The following is a 20,061-nucleotide window of genomic DNA, read 5'->3' as shown; positions in this document are numbered from 1 at the left end:
TTCCAGTGAAACTCTGGGTTACCAAAGCTGTGGTGTCATGTGATCAAAATCACATCACCTCTCAAATGTACAGTCATAAATGAGGGTGGAGGAAATATCAAACTGGAAGCACATTGTGTGAAGACCGCCCAAAGGTCAGTGACAAACTTGATATTAAGGAGAATAAACTTATTAAACTTAAACTTATTACATGTGTGTCCATCAAAAAAAAAAAAGTATAATGTTGTATTTATAAACTATTTTATATTTTAATCAAATTTCCTTCTGTCCCACTTTTGGAAATATGGTTTTGTAAAGTGCGACGGTACTTCAAAAGTTCAAAAATGCACGGAGGGGCATGGTTTGTGGGGCAAAAAAATATTATTTACAGGGTTTTTATGCAATATAGAATGCTGTTACTGCAGATGGGATTATAGATGATAAAGATGGTGCCTTGTGAAAGGACTGCTTGTTTTCAGAGATGTAATGAGTTGTAGGTTGTTTTTATTCAGGTAAAGTTCTCAAGGTTTGTGCAAGCTAGCTACTAAAAGTTCTCAAAAAGACTGTTATGATTGTATGTGCTTTTTTTAGTAAAAAGAGAAGGTATTAGGCAAATTGGTCTTAAATGTTTTTAAACAGCGGTTCACTGCACGTTCATGAATTCGTTATCCAGGTTGATCTGGACTAAAATTAAACTAAAGTCAACTGTGGTTTTATATTTTGTCTTCAAATAGGCCTAAAGGTTATGCCTGCTGTGGTTGAATGTGTTTGTTGAATAAGAGAAGAACAGTCAGGAATTTATATCTTCATAACATCACATAACATAACATAAGATTTGACTGTTCTACATGAAAGGTGGTTTTGACCTTTTATCATGTGTGCCACATTAGGAACACATCTGTCCCACATTAAGGAAACATCTGTCCCACATTAGGAAGCTGCAGATTTTATCAGACGACTTGCATTAAAAGCATTAATATGTCTATCATTCCTTTTATGAATGTGGTACCTGCATTTTCTCTTTTGATTTATTTAGGACACATCCTGGGGTTTTTATTAGGTGTGAATTTTATGTTTTGGCTACACATCGCATTATGTCACAGAAATCTGAAATGCAGGGCAATTCTCCCTACTATTTTTATGAATTGTAAATTGTGTATTTTGTATCAAACTGTCCCTAACTGTTTTTATTACCATTTTCCAAAAATCATAAAGATAGTTAATATTAACCACTGCAAATAGAAGATCAAAACTGTATTCAGGGGCGGCGTTAGGGGTGGGCTAATGGGGCTGGAGCCCCGAATGTTTTTATTACTACCATGCCATCAATGAGTTTTCATGCCCAAAAAAGTAATTTATATTAGAATTTAAATAAATAAATAAATATCTCTCGACTCTCACGTCCACAGTGTCTGTAAATTTACCCAAGTAAGTTACACGTTGTCATTCACACCCGACGAAAACCGCCCACTGAGTCTAGTGCTTCTGACTGACATGTAAACTGGCCAACCATCGATGAAAAAGGAAGTAACCCCCCCCCCCCCCAGCCAAAACACTTGAACGCCAAGATACAACAGCTTCAGGTATCTGTAACTTTTAATCTTATTATATTTCTTTTTCGGTTTTAAATTGTGTCTGATTGAACATCTAACAGTTAACGGTTGCGGAGCACAGTCTTTAGGACACACACACCGCTCCGAACTCCCGAACTGATTCAAATTATTTGCGATTCCCAAACTGACTCAAATGATTCGCGATCCCGCTCCAACTCCCAAACTGGAGTCAGATGACTCAAATGATTCGCGATCCCGCTGCGAACTCCCGAAATGCTTCAAATGATTTGCGACCCCAAACTGACTCAAGTGATTCGTGATCTCGCTACGAACTCCCGAACTGACTCAAATGATTCGCGATCCCGCTACGAACTCCCGAACTGACTCAAATGATTCGCGATCCCGCTACGAACTCCCGAACTGATTCGCGATCCCGCTCCGAGCTCCCGAACTGACTCAAATGATTCGTGATCCCGCTACGAACTCCCAAACTGACTCAAATGATTCGCGAACCCGCTATGAACTCCCGAACTGACTCAAATGATTCGCGATCCCGCTACGAACTCCCGAACTGGCTCAAATGATTCGCGAACCCGCTACGAACTCCCGAACTGACTCAAATGATTTGCGATCCCAATAATTAAAAGTGTGCCCATGGAGAGAAATAAACAGCAGATGTTCATGTTAACAACTTCTTTAACTTGAGCAAACGCTGCTAATACATATACATTTGTACATGAATGTTTTAATGCTACTGAATAAAAATAAACGATCCACTCGAAATCTCTGCTCATCATGACTGCACCTGGATCAGTGAGCTGCGTCTAGGGCTGATGACGTCATTTCCATGGAGGCATGCTGTACACGCCCCCGTCCATTGACTCCGCCCCCACGTCAAAACAGTGCCACAAAGAGAGACGTGCAGAAAAGTGAAGCGCAAAGGAAAAATGGCTTCGCAAGCTCTAACTAGACTGACACGCAAAATAAAAGCAGCGTTGCAAATAAATTAATAGATATGACCATGGAAAATATGTATTGCAAAATCATTGCTTTCGCGCTGTTTCATTTGTTTTGCAATTCTTAATTTTTGTTTGCATAAAGCAAATGTATTTTCCTCAATACTTTAAATAAAATGTTTTAAATTTGTTTTTGTTTTTATTGTTTTTGTATATTTTAAACAAGGTAAATCTTTCTGATTTATTAAAATAAAAAAGTCACATACATGGATTTTTCTGGGCTAAGCCCCAGATCTCCATTCACCCTAGAACCACCCCTGACTGTATTTAAAAAAAAAAAAAACTGAACACAGTTTTCCACTTGTTCTAGTTATATTAATATTTTCATTTTCACCAACTATGAATAGGCAGTCTAGAGTTATAACTTTGACAATTTTGATCATAGAAGTAGAACACTTTTTTCAGTAAAGGCCGACGGGGCCTAAAGTAATTTCTACATCATTGTCGCCTGACAACTGTTACTTTTCTCAGCGCTGATCAAGAATAGTCCAATCACAGTCGTGTTCTCAGTCGGCGCCCCTCCCCCAAGCGCTGAAACGGAAATAGGTTTCGCCACGTGACGTAATTTCCATCTGTACCATTAGCCGCCCGCCATTTCCTTTGTTAAGACGAGTAGAAAAGCTTCGGCACGCATTTTCTGCGCCATTCTGCTGCACTAGCCGCTGGAATCCTCTGCAAAAGCCCCATCAACCGCTAGCAACATGGACGCTAATAACAGCAACATTAAAAGGAAGAGCAGCACCGGCGATGGTAAATATCTGCCGGAGTTACTGGCGGAGAAAGACAGCCTGGACTCCTCGTTCACGCACGCCATGAAACTCCTCTCTGCAGGTCAGTGCGCCTTCATTCATTACTCAACAATTCACACAGACTAAACTGGTATTAATTAGTCACTTGAGAACCACTTTTCAAGTTAATTTCTTTCATATTTATATAGGTAGATGTTCACGTGTGTCGGTGAAGCGTGTGCTGTAACGTTAGGCCCAGAAGCCGTGGATTTGGCCGTTGGGCCGCGTTGCACTTTTTTTAAATTAAAATTTTATTTTTATAACCGTTATATAAAAATGTTCGTGTTGTATAATGGTGGGAAGCTTGGTTCGCATACAATTAGATCAAATTGGAACCACGTTGAAAATCATTATCAAAATAAATATATTCTTGGGCCGAAGGCGCAAAATTTTTAATAATGAGCATGCAGTTTTAATGGGAAATATGATATGCTTGTGGCATATTCATGGTGCATTTAGGCCTATTTACAGAGAACTGCGTATTTAAGGAATTTTTTTTTTCGTAAGATGTGTGTATGTGACTCCCTTAGGACAGCATCGCTTGCATTTCTTTTGTGGAGAAAGACGATCCCATGATGCATTGCTCGGATGGTTGCAGACAATGCAAGAGAAGCGTGCATTATAAATCTAGCTTATTTTGCACCGAGAACCAACTTAACAAACATACGTTTACTATGCATAACGTAATAATGGTTTAGGGCATTACTCTTATTGCAGAAAGTGTAATTTTTTTGAATTTACGCTAATTTCCCCACTGCCCTTTTCTGTTTCTTGAAGCCAAAAAGGTTGTTTTGTAGATTTTATAAGATGGAATTTATTCTTTAGTATTTATTGGATTACACATTTATTTTTTCATTAGGAATCAGTTTGCAATTTTTTTCACATTGCTGTGGTGAAGCAAAATTTAAAATTCGCTCTGAGCTGATCTTGTTTTCTCTTGCAGAGATTGAAAGGGTCCAGAAAGGTGAACCTAAAAAAGAGTCAGAGACGTATCTGGATTTGTTCACCGCCAAGAACGTGAGGGTGAAAGAGCGAGTGCTCATTCCCGTGAAGCAGTACCCTAGGGTAAGTCGTTGTCTGACTTGGTCTATATGTTGCAAGGATTTGTTATTTGACATTTATTAACCGATGCCTCAATGTTTCTCCGCAGTTCAATTTTGTGGGAAAGATTCTTGGGCCGCAGGGCAGCACTATCAAACGTCTGCAGGAGGACACCGGGGCGAAGATCTCTGTGCTGGGCAAAGGATCCATGAGAGATAAGACCAAGGTAATGAACCAGGCTGCACAGTTAGTTTTCTGTTTAAGGAGCAGGTTACTAAAGATGAAATTGTGAAACCTGCAGGAAGAGGAGCTGAGGAAGGGTGGAGACCTGAAGTACGCACACTTGGCCATGGAGCTGCATGTGCACATCGAGGTTTTCGCTCCAATTCCTGATTGTTACCTGCGTATGGCTCATGCCATGGATGAGGTCAAGAAGTTCCTAATGCCTGTAAGTATCAATGCAAGACAACCGATGCTTTAACCTGTCACTATTTTTCATTTTCCCCAATCACTCATTTAAATTGATCTGCATTTTAATAAAGCAGATGCCTAATTTTCCCTGTTTTCAGTGAATGTGCTAATGTGTTAATAATTGTTAGCCTGATTAATCCTTTCTCTGGTGTGTCAGGTGGAAGGGCTTGAAGAAATGCACCCAGATGCATTCATGGATCCAGGGTTTCTGAATGGTTCTCAGGATATGTCTGGCAGAGGCCCGCCTCCCGGCCGAGGCCGCGGTGGACCACCCCCAATGGGACCTAGGTGAGATGATATAAAAAATATAGCCTCTATCCCTAAATATAGCTTCTGTGTTAGCTACATGCATCTGTCGATTAGAATAATTCTGTCTCATGTAAGCTTAGCCATCTTAAGTGTTGAGTATGTAGTAATAATCCATACATATTGTGCTCAAAGGGGTCGTGGTATGCCGCCTCGTGGAGGACCACGAGGAGGAGGACCAAGAGGAGGTCCAGGGCGTGGAGCTTCAGCGAGGGGAGCCCCCGCAGGAAGAGGTGGTCCTCCACCACCAACATCAGCCAGAGGAGGAGCCGCCACTCGGTCAAGACCACCAACTCAAACTCAGAGGATGACACCAGCAACCGGTCTCTCACACCAGCAGCACCAGTCCAAACCGGAAACCTACGGCGAATATGTAAATCATTATCCAGAACCCCACTGTTAAATGCAACTCTTGTCTGCACTGCCATTCAAAAGTATGGAGTCTGATTTCTGTCTTCCAGTTTACATTGATCAAAAGTGATCAGAGACCTTTATAATGTTACAAATATCTCTACTTCGAATAAATGTTCTTTTGACCTTTCTGTTCATCGAAGACTCTTGAAAAACTTGTCATGGTAATCGGGTGCACAATATATATTGGCCCGTGATAAATGTGCATCTAGTCAGTAAAGCGGGTTATGTAATCAGTGGTAACTACTATCAGGTGCGTGATTTTTCACGGACAAGCCTTGCAAATCAATGGTGATAATGAACGTGGATTTGCACAGCTTGTTAGTTAACAACGGATCGGTGTAGTAACAGCTGTTCTGTGTGAAATCACACACCTGATAGTAGTTACCGCTGATTAGATGTGCATTAATCATCGGTGATATATATTGTGCACTCAACAGTAATATTGCATTTGAAAAAATATATTACACATTATTTTGATTTGTAATATTTCACAAAGTACCTGTTTTACAGTTTTTTTTTCACGTCAAATATTCGGCTTTAGTAAAGGAGTATTTAAAAATAATAATTGAACAATCCCAAACTGTTGAATGGTAATGTACTACAAGACTGTCTGGCATTTTTATTTATAATAAAATTTCCATGTTGTAATACTAGTTTGTGAATGCGTATTCTACACGTACTTGTTTGGTCATAAGTAACCAACAAAACAGTTAAATTCAAAAGTCAATAGAATCTGCTCCTAATATTAATTTGTCAGCAAATCAGACCACACTAGTAGCTCTATGACTTTTTATAATTTTTTTTGCTCCGCATTAGAACTGTGCTTTCATTGTTTGACTTATGCTGTCACTTTGTGGAAACAACAGTTTCCCGTTTTTAGTGAAAAGACCAAGTCTTTAGAAATATTTTTAGCTTGTGATGCATCTCCATGTCTCCTGTATTTTCACAGGCATATGAAGAATCATACGCAGAGCCTTCCTATGAAGGATATGAGGGCTACTACAGTCAGCCTGCTCCACAGCCGTGAGTGCTGGTTTCTGCTTTATCTTTCTCTTATTAGTAGAGACTTCTTTCTCTAATTGATTTCTATGAATCCCTATTCACACATTTTAGTTGTAACCTCTAAATTTAACATTCTTGCTAATGGTTCCTCAGGAGCCATGCTTCTTTTTCCTTCTCATCCAAAGTCTTGTATTGATTTTTAATTTTGACTTTACAAAACTCCTTTTAAAACTTTTTTTGTTCCACAGAGACACAGAGTATTATGATTACGGTCACGGAGAGGCACAAGAAACTTACGAGTCTTACAGTAAGACAAACTCATTTATCCACAAATCGGCTTTTTTTGGCCCATCGTTGAGACAATAGAGCCAGTCGATACTACAGACATTAATGTTAGATGTTTTTATGCTTAAAGGGCCATGAAACCCCAGACTACTTATGACATTTTAGTTGAGCCGTTTGTATTGCACATCATAGAAGACAATATTAGCATCAAGTAATTTTAGATTTTTGGAAAAAATTGGTTAAAGTTTTTTTTTTAATCTCTCCAGTTTTAAAATCTGCATTATGTTAACTTCTCAAATTGACGCGACAATGTACTATTGTACATCGATGACACTTCAGTGTCTATTAAATTATTTGAGACTGCATGCTCTTATCCTGTGAGAAGATGCTTGGCCTAATTCTTCACAGCAGCATGTGTTGATTTGCTATGACAGACGCTTCAAAGTGACATTATCTGAGAGAAACGTTCATGGATCAGAGGAGAGGCTTTTTATTTTGCTTTGTAATAAGAGTTTGGCAAAAACGCAATTCAATCTCTTAGTGAGTAACCATTTTTACAGCTCCATGACACGGCCCATCAAAAGGCTTGTATAAGTATTGTAAAACTTGTATTAGTTTTCTAAGTGCTGCAGAATAAACATGAACATGCGGTTGCATAAATTGTAATGTTTTGGATGCAGAGTGCTCTGCAGTGCACCGCGCCCACTGAATGTTTTTCTCTTTTTTTTTTTTGTGGTGAGAATGAGTGTTTCATGACCCTTTAAACTATAGCACACACACATGTCTCATTCCAGGAACACAGTTTAAGATGTTCCAAGTTCTGCTTGAATCAGTTTTTCCATGTTAAGGGTGTGTGTTTGTTTCTAGCTGGAGATGAATGGGCTGGCGGCGCTTGGGGTGGCACCGGTGGAAAGGCTCCAGCTGCCCGGCCGGGCAAATCATATCGGGAACATCCATACGGCAGATACTGAGAGCTGTCCGTCACGACGGTTGTCTGGCGACTTCCTCCCCTCGTAACCTCTTGTAACCACCTAAAGTAATTTTAGTTGTTTTTTTTGTATTGTTTTGGTTAACACTCCTTTTTAATATTCTGAATCTACTCTTTAATACAATGACCATAAGTTTGACGTGAGGCATTTTAAATTTGAGATTACATACTGTGCTTATTCGCTTTTCTGTTATATAAATTTGTTTTTGTTAATTTCCTTTAATGCATAAGTGTTTCTTCTCTGGAAAAAGATACCTGAATGCTAGATAAGCTAATGGCTATGTGTAAAATTGGGGGAGGGGGGTAAAAAAAACTGCCTGTTAATGTCACGTAGATTTATTCCAAACACGCTTTTGTAATGCACAAAAAAAAATCTTTGAGGAATGCACAAAAATATTAGTTCTAGTAAAAAAAAAACATGTTAATTATTCTTCAAAGAATAAATTCCAGTTGGTTTGAGTATTTACGGTTTGAAATTTTCGTGAAAACATTCAAACTTCGCATCTGCTGATTCGTTTTGTTAAATGAGCAAAACAAATATCGCCAAGTTTGTAGTTTAGATTTACTTGTAGTCAGATAAAAGTACAACCTTCTCAAATATTTGTACGTACAATACTCAACTAATAAAAAATTGTTCTTTTGGTGTTTAGAAGTTTGCAGTTTCCGAAATATTAGCAAGCTTGTGTGCATTTCCTAACTAGGGAACTAAATATGTCCAAAATGTGTCCCTATCAGTTTGTCAATAAAGCTTAGTTTTCTTTTACAGCCTTCAAAACCTTTGTATTTGACTTTTATTAAAGTGCTAATATTCATCCCATATAAAATTGTTGCAAACTGTAAAACTGTCAAAATTCTGCATGCAATTTATAACATCACAACATTTAGATGGAAAACTTGTTTTACTCACTTAATGCTGTTCAAAAAATATTGTGTATAAACCGTTGATTAAATTAGTCTGCAATTATTTGTATTAAGTAGATCGTGAAAAATGTGCATATTTATGTCTTGTACAGAAACAATTGACCTCAAAATACAAACATTTCCAAAATTTTACCTTGGTCCCCTAACAATCTTATCTCAATTATATAATTTAATCGTTTTAAAGGGGTCATATCTTTAAAATCAGCTTTTCTTTAAGCTTTTGAGTGTTCATAATGTGACAACATGTGATAACATTTAAGACTAAAAACTAAAATTATTAGTGTAAACTAAACTGTTTTGGTGCAAAAAGAAGTGGATTTTATTTGATATGACCTGTTTAACAAAAAATAGTAATCTATTCAACACTAACAATGATTTATACACAATACTAAGAAAATCCTGGAACTTTTTCATGTGTTTATACCTGTTTTAAAAGCGATAACCCTGTTGCAACTTTGCATCAGAGTCACTAAATCCCTCTGATGTCACAGAGACTCTACATATCTGTCTTCTATTGAGAAGGATCTTGAGGTAAGACCTGCAGAGTCACCTCTAAAAGTGCAAATAGATCCCCATTTTTAAAAGGTAAAGTATACATGCACAAAACAAATTCGATATTTGGTGCTCTGGTAATATCTGGTAATTTTGCGTGACAAAAAAAAAAACAAGCAAAAGAAACTCCATGATGTATTCAACCAGATCACTCAACACAAAGACTTTTGTAGCCCAGGGTGAGAGTTTTGACCGTGAAGATGATTCAAATGTTGCATTCGCTGGCTTAATAAACCACAAAATTGGGAAAGAAGGCGTAAAGTGTAACGCAAGCTTCAAAAAGGTAATATCAACCTTAAATTTCTCTCTTAGCACAAATGTTCATTTACTCATTTCTACACAATCATTACAAATTCAAATTCCGTTTGCAAATTCAAAAGACAATATTCCTAAACTTGGCTAACACATTAAACATTAATTTTCTAAAACTTAGTATTATATAGTATTTGTTATATGCAACTCTTGTTTTAAAAACCAAATAGATTGTAGTTTTTAGTCAAAATTACATTGTTCTTAAAAAGTGTTCTTGTAGCTGTACAAAATAGACAAAAATGTCCTCAAATCTAACAAGTATGTAATGAGATATGTGTAGAGTTGGACTTCTCTGTGGAGTTGATTTTTTTTTTTTAGGTCTTGTACTAACTCATCTTTTGTGTTGCTCAGTGACTGATGCCAAGAGGTTCTTTCCAGACTGGCTTTACCAGCAGCTGCTACAGGTGAAAAGTGTGTGTGTGTGTGTGTGTGTACGTGTACATTTAATGACCACAGACAAACACTAGTTTAAAGTACATGAGTAAGAATTGTAAGTAGCATCTTGGTTTAATAGAATCTGTGATAGTGAATTTAGTAATTCAATCTAAGAGCGATTAAATTCATTTTTACCTTTACATAATTCAGTTTTCATGGTCAAATAGCTGGCCTTTATAAAATTGTTTCTAAATCTCTGCAAAATTATCAAGAAATGTTGGATTCGTGTTTGTTGTTGTTGTTGTTGTTGTTGTTTTTTTTTGTCTGCATGTTTTCATTTAGAACAGGTTTTGCATTTCTTTTTGGAACTGATTAGTCGGAGGCATCATTGATTTGAGCTTATGTGCACTAGTTTTTGAGTGTGAGAAGCATTTGCGGGATAATTTCGGCTGTGTTAACTCAAAACGGATGTGCATAAGCTCAGATCAAAAATGGCTCTGAACACTGTAGCTTGCAAACATCTCTTCATGTCTGGTCTTATTGCATTACTGGAAGGGTCATGTGAAAGTTTACATTTATTGGACCAAAGAGTACTGGAATGCTTACAGTGGATATCCTTCAACTTTGCAGTTTTAACATTGTGTTTATAAGTCTATTTTATCTTGTGTAGTACCAAATCCCGTGGGCATGTCGGTGGTTTCTCTGAAAAAATGTAGTTAATAGTCATGCATGCTTTCACACCTCATTAGTCTTTGAGCGGGGAAAGACAAAGTCTTTGAATCCTTTCAAGGTCTCAGTCGGTTGTGATACGGTGTTCTGCTTCTGTGCAAGGTCAGATTTAAAAAGGATGTTGTCTAATAAACAGTAACGTTTTAATGCATTCTTTCTGTGTTGCAGGCTCTTGGTGTCATTGAGTACTGAAGAGGAAAATGACAGCGCATTTTAATACGTGTGACTTTAGTGAAGATTTTAGTCTTTTAAGTCATGTTTTTGTTACTTGTTTTTTATACATGCATTTTTTGGATCCCAATAAATGATTTTATACTGTTTTACCAAAGTTGTATTGCTGATTGTGTTTCAGAATGAGGTGGTATTGCATAAGTGAAGATTCTCTCTTGCAGTTTTATTCAGAGTATGTTTTAGCTTAAATTTAGAGTTTTATTTATTTTCTAAGTCAGTAGTTTGTTACAAAAATGTTCGTGCTGATCATGTAGGGGGAAATAAGCTATTGGGAAAAGTTTTACCAAATGTTGTTGTGGTGAACTGTTTTTGTTGTTGCAACATTAGGCTGATCAAAATCAACTAAACGTCATCAAGATGAACTTTGAAGTTGGCTTGAGAAAGCATCAACACAAATTAAAGTGTTTTTTTTTTTTTATTAAACAATTGTTCACTAAAGTTCTGTACAAGCATACTTGAAGTAATTTTACACAGAGCAAAAAGTAACTGGTGTTAACAGAATACATAAAACCGCTAAATGCCAGTTTGTGTGTGTATAAAAAATTTTTTTAATACTGGATTTAAAAGCATCAAGGGCCTGTTTAACATAAAGGGGGAAGTTATTCCAAAGCTTTGGACCTGTGCCAGCAAAGGTCCTTCCTTGCTTTTTAACCTTGTTTGAAGTGCAAGTATGGGTGCAATTTGTTGCAGCAGCATTTTGAACCATCTGTAAATGTTTGAGAGAGGCCTGATTGATACTTACATTATAGAGGCTATTACAATAGTTAAGACCGGTCAAGTTAAAAGCATGAATGACGCTTTCAAAATCATTAAAAGACCAAAAAAGAGATTACTTTTGATAATTGGTTGCATTTTTAGCCAAGATGTCTCAAAAGAGAACGAGACCGCCTCAAACTGGTCAAAAACAGCAGAACACATTAATGTAATGGGTGTATCAATAGAAGGAAGTGAAATATGTGCTCTAACAACAATCTTTAAAAAATATATTTTTATGTTTAGTTTTTGAAGTACTACGGTTTTAAGGCCAAAATTTAATACAGTTTGCAGTTTCTTGGGAGTTCAGGGTGATTGCTAGTGTATTATTGGTGGTTCATATTTTATTCTCTGTTCTTTGTAATTAAAATTTCTAGCCACCTGGATCAAACAATCCTTTTTCGGTCTTTCTTTCTCCATCTAGATCAGTGATCCTTGAATCTGGCTCATGGGATCCACTTTCCTGTAGAGCAGCTCCAACCGTTTATTTTCTTTCCTGTTTGGCTTTTTGTCTTGGCCTACTTTCTCTTTCTCTTTATTTTTTGTCTTAACTGTCACTGAATGGAATGCACAGGATTATGGGATATCAAAGGGATGCATCAGAGTCAGAATGACCTTTATTGCCAGGTTTACACATACGAGGAATTTGCTTTCGTGTTAGAAGCTCCGCGGTGCAACAGAATGACAGCGACAGAACAAAAATCACATAATAAAAGAATAAAAAATACAAATAAGTAGGTAAGGAATGACAATATACATCTATGATGCTTTTAGAGGGCAGATGAAGGCATCTCAGGAGACAGGAACTGAAGCCAACATTGAATTTGGACGTGCCCTAATGCCTTCCTACCTTGGAATACATCCTCTGAAGGCAGCATTTTTCAGTTTTTTCAGATGCAGCCATTATGTACTTGTATGTCTCCCTCAACACCTGATTCAGCTCATCAGATCATTAGTGAAGACTTCAAGACCTGAAGAGGTTGCGTCAGGTATACAGGGAGACATAGAAAATGTGCAGTGCTCAGAGTACTTCATGGAGAGCTTAGAAAACCACTAATCACCATTGCTTAACTATTTTTATTAAAGTAGCATTAACATGTAACAAAAATTAACTGATATTGTTTACAATATAGGCCTACAACTGAATGCAAGTAGCAGCTATAGTTAACAAGACTTGCTTTGTGCTTTGGTTTCACCTCACGCCAGTCTAAGCTAAATTACACATTGTAATATAAATAACATGAAAATACTGTGCTGTATGGTGTGCCATACTCTGAATTTATGCTCTGCATTTAATCCATCCAAGTGCACACACACCTCTGCTGGAGCAGGGATCCGAACCCTTGACTTTGGGGTTACAAGTCCCAACTATCCATTAGGCCATGACTACCCCAGGATTACTGTGGATTAGTTAGGCTAAATCTTACAATTTTTGCTGTAAATGGAGTAAGCAAACATACATTTCATGTGTTCCGAGTAAATTATTTGGTATACAATTAAGTAATTTTCATTAACGTCTTAAAAAACAATACTGGTGTGCATTTTGAGGCAAAACAAAAGCACTGATATTTTTAAAGTTCAGTCAGTGCAATTTTCTTTCAGATGAAACATTTATATGCATGCATTTAGCGGATGCTTTTATTCAAACCAACTTTCAATTTTTTTTATCAGTATGTACAGATCAGAATTACATTTTAGTCCAGTGCTAGGCTTCAGCCTTGTCTGTGAAATCAGGGGTACAAGTAACAACACAGTTTGGTAATATTTTACGATAAGTTTTATTTGTTTCTCATTTGTCTCTTTTTTTTTTTTATTAAGTGTTTGTGTGTTAGTAACCCTTTACGTCATGGACCAAATGATCCCACAAGGATAGTAATAACAGTAAATTTGATCCTTGTGGAAATTTTTAGGTCCCCAATGAGGAAACAGGCTTATGCATCATACAGAATGATGTTTTCTATGATGGCGAGAATAGGTACTTTTGTATGTGTGTAAGTGATTTTGCTTTGTTCTCCATACTGTAATAAGTGAGTTAAAATGTATATAGTGTTAGGTTTTTCTTGTGCATCATCAAAAAGTGTTTTTGTGCATTTGTTTTAAAAATTGTTTTTTCAATAAATGTTGAGGGTTTTCCATTTTGTGTTTGTGTTGATTTTAACTAGGTGATTAAGAGATTTTTTAATTAAACATTTTTAATAAATTTATAAAAATAGTAATAATAAGAATAATAAGAAATAATAAATGTCAACTTCATTGACAGAGATATATGACAATGAAATATACTTTAGTTCACATCCAAAAGTACATATAAGATATACTTAAGTCCCACGAAAGTATATTTTAGTTAACATTACTTGTTTGGCATTAGTAGTACACTTAAGACCCTAGAAGCAATAATGAACATTTAATTGTACATATAAAAATGCACAAAAAAGTCCCACTTAAGTCCTTCTAATATATTATCATATTCCCAAAGAGTTCTAAATTTGACCTGTCTTGTCAATATCAGTCATATTTAAAGACCAAGGAGAGGGAGTGTTTCTGATCAAACCTCTAAATATTTGATATCTCTGAAAAGCTGTGAATGTGCTCTGAACTGGACAAGCTGTGGCATGTAGAGAAATTCAATAAATGTCAAAATACAAAGGTCTATCCATAACTTATGCTTTACTTTTGCTTTAAAATGTATTTAAGTTTATTTTAAAGGGGTCATATGACATTGTTAAAAAGGACATTATTTGGTGTAATGCAAGGTGTTTACGTGGTTTAAGGTTTAAAAAAAACATTATTTTCCACATAATATACATTATTCCTCTATGCCCCGCCTTTCTGAAACACGTCCATTTTTACAAAGCTAATCATTCTGAAAAAGTGAGGTGTGCTCTGATTGGCCAGCTATCCAGTGCGTTGTGATTGGCTGAATGCCTCAAGCATGTGATGGAAATGTTACGCCCCTTAACATACTGTGATGCTGTGTGTCCCACCAAGACAAACCCAATAAAACCCATTACAAATGAGGCATTTGTTGCATCCAGTGGGGACATAATTACTGATTATAATTACTTCTATTGTATTTTTACACGTTGTGTTGAGCAACGCACTGCATAAACATAAAAACATTTCTGCATTTGCAATTGGAGAAACAACAAACAACAAGCCTTGCGTTTGAATCATAATTGGCAAATTCTTTAAATATAAAAAAACATACGGGCTGTGAGTCAGAAGCGCCCAAATGTCCTTGCAAAGTTGGAAATGCCCAACTTTATATAAACAGCCTTTGGGCCGCAGACAAATTGTAGGCTACTGGTTCAGGAAACGCAGCACACATCTGAATATTTGGGTTGAACCATTCTGGAACAGTGTTGTAAATCATCTTAACCACTAATTTCTAGTTGTGTCTTTTTTTGGAGGGCCAAACAATGTAGTTTATCTTACACATCGAAGCATACAGTGACTCCAAGACATGTAAGGCGCAATAAAAGTTACTCCTTCGAACAATAGGGCAATGTTTCAGAATCATTACTGGCCGGTAGAAATAAAAGTTTCTCTATTTCTTCACTTTAAAAATAATGATTATTTTCCTGAAATAAAGGGGAGGAAAAATCTATGCTTTGCATTGCAGTAAATAAATGTAAAGTTTCATAAACATTTAAATGAGCACAGCAGACACATTAGCCTATTACAATGTCATTTATCAAATCCATGACAGAAGATTATATGTAATAATAATTGTCGCGTCATGTTCTATAAATTAAAACAATACTGGTACAGTCTTTTCCATTTTCTTTTTCATACTCTGATGATATGAAATAATACATTAATTATTTAATTCAAAATTCATTCTTCTATTTAAAGGCCTGATCATCCCACTGTGGATAACCAATCCAATTAATTTATTAAATGTTGTGGGTTGTTCATCTGTTAGCCTATAGATCAGCTTAATTTATCAAAACAATCATTTCAGGGATATACAGGCTAATGTTTTTGTCTTTTTCTGTGCATTATAATGAAGGCTTTGTAAAACTGTTCAGCGTTTTTAGCTTTTTAAATAACATAACCCGTCCTCCGCCAACTACGCAACTTTTTCCGTCATGGATGTCTATGAAAGAGGGGGGGGGGGGGTTTAGTGTTCTTCAATGTAGTTGAAATTTTATTACCAAGAGGTTGTAATATAATTCTGTGACAACTGTAAGCACTCAAGTATATTCAATTATATTTTATAATTATATCAGTATCAAGAAATTGAATGTGCCATTAAGAGCAATAAAATGTTTACTGTATGTTGTTAGTCTTTAATGTTTTTATCACCAACACAATCACAGGTAACACTCCACACAATTAAAGATTCAAGATTTTATTTGTCATGTACAAGTAATAAGACATACAAAAATTAGTGAAATGTAGGTCTGGCATACTCTTTTTAGACTGTGCAAAAAATAAGAGAAAATTAAATACAAACAATGAAGCAGTAAAAATATGTAGATGATTAAATACAAATAATGAAATTTACACAATATATTTAACTACTGCACAGATGATGTCCAGAGATGGAAACAATGTGCAGTGAGGATGAGTTGCATAGTACAGAGTCTATAAAGTGCAGTTTAATGTCCATGTTTATAGTCTGATAACATGAGGAAAGAAACTCCTCCTGACCCTCTCCGTTTTTGACTGCGGAAGCCTCTGCCTGATTCTAACAGATAACAGTGGATTTCCAGGGTGGGTGAGGTCTTTAAGGATCTTAACAGCCCTAGTTTTGCTGACGTTCAGAAAGAGTTTGTTTGGCACCAATATTGTCAGACTCTCTACCTCATCAAAGTAGGCAACCTAATTGTTGTTGGAGATGAGGGCCATCATCACCACTATTGACAATAATTGTCTCGCAATAATTAAATCATTTACAAGTCACTCAGAGAAAAATAAAAAAAAATTTGTAGTCTATACTGATGAATGGTACAATGTGTTCTCTTTGTATATTTTAACCACTAATGCATTTTTTTGGCTTGCATGCATGAGACACAGCAAAATCCTGGATGGAAGGCTTCTAAATAGATCCACGCAGCTCGTCTTGTCTGCCCTTCCCAGCATAACCTGGTAGATACACAAGAAGCACATTAAGTACATCTGTACTTCTGCCATTAAAGTAATAGCTGACGCAAAAATTAAAATGATCTCTTCATTTACATCCCTCATGCCATCCTAGGTGTATATGACTTTATTTCTCATGTTAAACAGATACTAGTTTCAAGAACAATTTCTCAGCTCTGTAGATCCATGCCATGTAAGTGAATTGTGACTAGAACCTTTAAACCCCAAGAGATGGCATGAGGCAAAATAAATGATACTTTTTCATTTTTTAATGATGTATTCTTTTTGAATGTCACAACTAGACTATAAGCTAGCGTTGATCTACCACCAAAATATGAAAATATATAATGTGTAAATATGAAGCAGCAACTGTTTTTGAAAATGTTTCTTGAGCATCAAATCAGAATATTAGAATGATTTCTGAAGGATCATGTGACACTGAAGACTAAATGCTGAACATTCAGCTTTGCCATTACAAAAGTAAATTACATTTAAATATACAAATAGAAAGGAGTCGTAAAAAAATCATTACTTTATACTTTATTGTCAGACTGTGTCTGAAAGTTTTCTTGCATAACAGTATTTATGTTTACAACAAAATTTAACATACATTCTACATTGACATTCACTCCAGCAGTACAATTATACATTTCATACAACATTTATACATTTATTACAATTTACAATATGACTGTTTCTACTGCATTTCTGAACAAATAATAAATAACAAATGTTGATCATTTAACTTGTAACATGTTACATGCCATAAAGACAAATCTCCCAGAGTTATTTGACAACCTTTGTCTTGCATCATCTGTTTAATGATGATCGCACTAAGCCCGAAGCCATTGTGAATGGTGTTTTAGCACGCCACTCTCTTGAAGTCACACATGAAGAACTGAAAAAAATCCAGTATTGTGCAGTATTTGTACAGACAGGAGTAACCACAGAGCACTAAAAATATTCCCAGTCATAATCCAGAACTAAGAAGGGCGGTGTGCAAACAAAATTAATTGAGGTGAAAGACACACCTAATGAGACAGCAGAAACCATTGCAAATTATCTCACTAAAACACTTGTCTGAAAAATGCATTGCATTTACTGGAGACAATTGCAACAAAAATTTTGGTGGAATCTGACATGATGAAGGGAGAAACAACGTGTTTGCAAATTTGAAGAGGTTTTCTGCAGAACAAGACTGAGTGGTGTGGGTTGCCCAGCACACATATTGGATAATTGTGTTCATCATTGGGCAGACACAATAGATGTTGACCTTGAGAATATCATGATTATAATCTACCAGTACTTCCACATTTACACTGTGCGCACTGAGAATCTGAAGGAGTACTGTGATTTTGTTGACATTGAAGTACAGGAGGATGCTTTCCCACAGCAAGACAACGTGGCTGTGATTGGGTGCTTCTCAATATCCCTCCTCACTCCTCCATCCTATGACCCAGAAACCGATAGAGCATAGCCATCTTGAAGGACATCTCAATTCTCTAATTGCACCACGAGGAGGCGAGGATCGAGGAGGGAGGAGGCTTCATGAGGAGCGATGAGTGTGGATACACAGGTGTATCCTATGCGACTTAACGTGACGGACATATAAATTCTCCTCCCCCTTCACATCTGTTGTAATAATTTTTATTGATAATTTACCTTTTCACTTCAAATAAACCATGCATGTCATATATTTAAAACAGGGTATCTTGCTTTATTAATATTTATTATGAATAATTAACAAACTTTAACAACATAAGGGCAGATCCCTTTAATCACAGCTGATGACACTTTGAAGTAACGCTGAAGGGAGCGAGGATAAATAATTTCACTTGATTCAAGTCCATCCATGCGTCTTTTCCTTGTGTCCTTCCCTCACATCATGAGGAGGTGGAGCAAAGACACAAGGAAAGGAAGCAGGTAAGGAAACAAGGATGCACAAATAAGAATTGAGAAGCACCCATTGTTACAAGGCTTTGAGAGCATGCTACAGATGTTTCCAGCTTTAAAGGCATTCTTTCCGACACATCAAAAGCCACCCATAGTGATCAAGACGTTTTTTGAAAATGAATTCAGTGAGATCTACGTGTGGCACATGCACTCACTCGTGTCTGTGTTCCACACCCTTTTCCATTCAACAAATGGAAAAAGAGAACAACTTACAAATATTGAACAGCATCCACAACATTCTTCTTGGATGTAAGCGCAACAGGGGGTGCCAATTGATGATGTCAAGTGTTTTGACCTGGTCGCCAATCTGAAGAAATTCATAGAAAGATGCAACAGTGATGAGGTTGGCCTGCAGGTGCACCAGAAGTGGACCAAATACTTAGAAAAGGCCAAAAGCAGCTTGCTTCTCAGAACTACTGAAGATTGCACAGTTTGTCTTTGCACTTCCCTCTCACAATGCAGATGTTGAGAGGGTTTTCTCACTGATGCAGAGCCAGTGGAAAGGAGAGGAACCAGCTCTCTGTTGAGCCATTGAAAGGAATTCTGTTTGTGCTATACAACTTCAAGACACTTCTTGCAAAGACTTTCATGCTTTTTTGTTAAGCAACAAAAAACTGCTGGGAAAGATCAGCTCTACAGCAAAATAAAGATGGGCAAACAAGGAGGATGAGGAAGAAAAACAGGATGAAGAGGAAATTGAAGATGAAGAAGAAAACTAAAGATATATGTATATCATTTTTATTTTAGTTTTTGTAAGTTTGTGAGAGCTATTTTTGTTATTTTTTGTTATTTATTATTTATTTCTTTTTCTAATCCAGAAGATACATTTTTATATAATTATTTAATACGTTTTTTTTTAAAACTTAATAACAATAAATAATAAAACATGTTGAACCTCTGAGAAGCCAATCTGAAATTGTGTCTTTGGTTATAGATATTTTGTAATATAACAATTTTCTTTCCATACAGAGGATGCATACTATAAATGTATTGAAATTATAAGGCATCTTCAAGTATCATTTGAGTATCTCATTGCTGGGCACAGTGTCCTGGTTTTTGGTAATCAAAATATGGTCACCCTAGTTATGAGTATTAAATTGAAAATGAATATGGTAATTAAACCAAATGTTTCAATTGCATTACATTATTTGGATTAACGTTACACGTAGAAATAGTTAACATTTTAAAAATATAAGAGCAGGTTTTGTAACAATGACCAGCTTTGTTACAGTCAAGCACAATCAGTTAGGAGTTTTAACTAAGTCTCATTCTTACTGTGTATTAAAAGTTTGAATTTATCGTTT

General features: G+C 36.3%; 1 protein-coding gene across 2 annotated transcripts; it reads left to right on the top strand.

The window, feature by feature from the left end:
* Positions 1-3,098: 3,098 nt before the first annotated feature.
* LOC113072578 (KH domain-containing, RNA-binding, signal transduction-associated protein 1-like) lies at positions 3,099-11,060 on the top strand. 2 transcript variants are annotated; one of them, XR_003280313.1, is made up of 11 exons: positions 3,099-3,379; positions 4,280-4,401; positions 4,487-4,603; positions 4,679-4,825; positions 5,006-5,136; positions 5,290-5,527; positions 6,518-6,591; positions 6,819-6,877; positions 7,723-7,891; positions 9,980-10,032; positions 10,901-11,060. XR_003280313.1 is itself a non-coding variant. In XM_026245567.1 (9 exons), the coding sequence occupies exons 1-9, from the start codon at positions 3,250-3,252 to the stop codon at positions 7,824-7,826; spliced, it is 1,122 nt and encodes a 373-aa protein (XP_026101352.1). In that variant the 5' UTR covers positions 3,099-3,249; the 3' UTR covers positions 7,827-8,618. The 2 variants fall into 2 exon arrangements, 1 of the variants encoding a protein (XP_026101352.1); XM_026245567.1 differs by lacking the exons at positions 9,980-10,032; positions 10,901-11,060 and having other exon boundaries at positions 7,723-8,618.
* Positions 11,061-20,061: the final 9,001 nt, after the last annotated feature.

This window comes from Carassius auratus, unplaced genomic scaffold (genome assembly GCF_003368295.1).
Source record: "Carassius auratus strain Wakin unplaced genomic scaffold, ASM336829v1 scaf_tig00009534, whole genome shotgun sequence".
NCBI lineage: Eukaryota > Metazoa > Chordata > Actinopteri > Cypriniformes > Cyprinidae > Carassius > Carassius auratus.
This window is presented reverse-complemented; position numbering and strand designations above follow the sequence as displayed.

Coding starts and splice junctions, on each gene's coding strand:
- LOC113072578 (XM_026245567.1), top strand. CDS start 3,250: ATGGACGCTAATAACAGCAACATTAAAAGGAAGAGCAGCACCGGCGAT. Junction 6,592..6,818: donor AGTCAGCCTGCTCCACAGCC/GTGAGTGCTGGT, acceptor TTTGTTCCACAG/AGACACAGAGTATTATGATT. Junction 6,878..7,722: donor AGAAACTTACGAGTCTTACA/GTAAGACAAACT, acceptor GTTTGTTTCTAG/CTGGAGATGAATGGGCTGGC.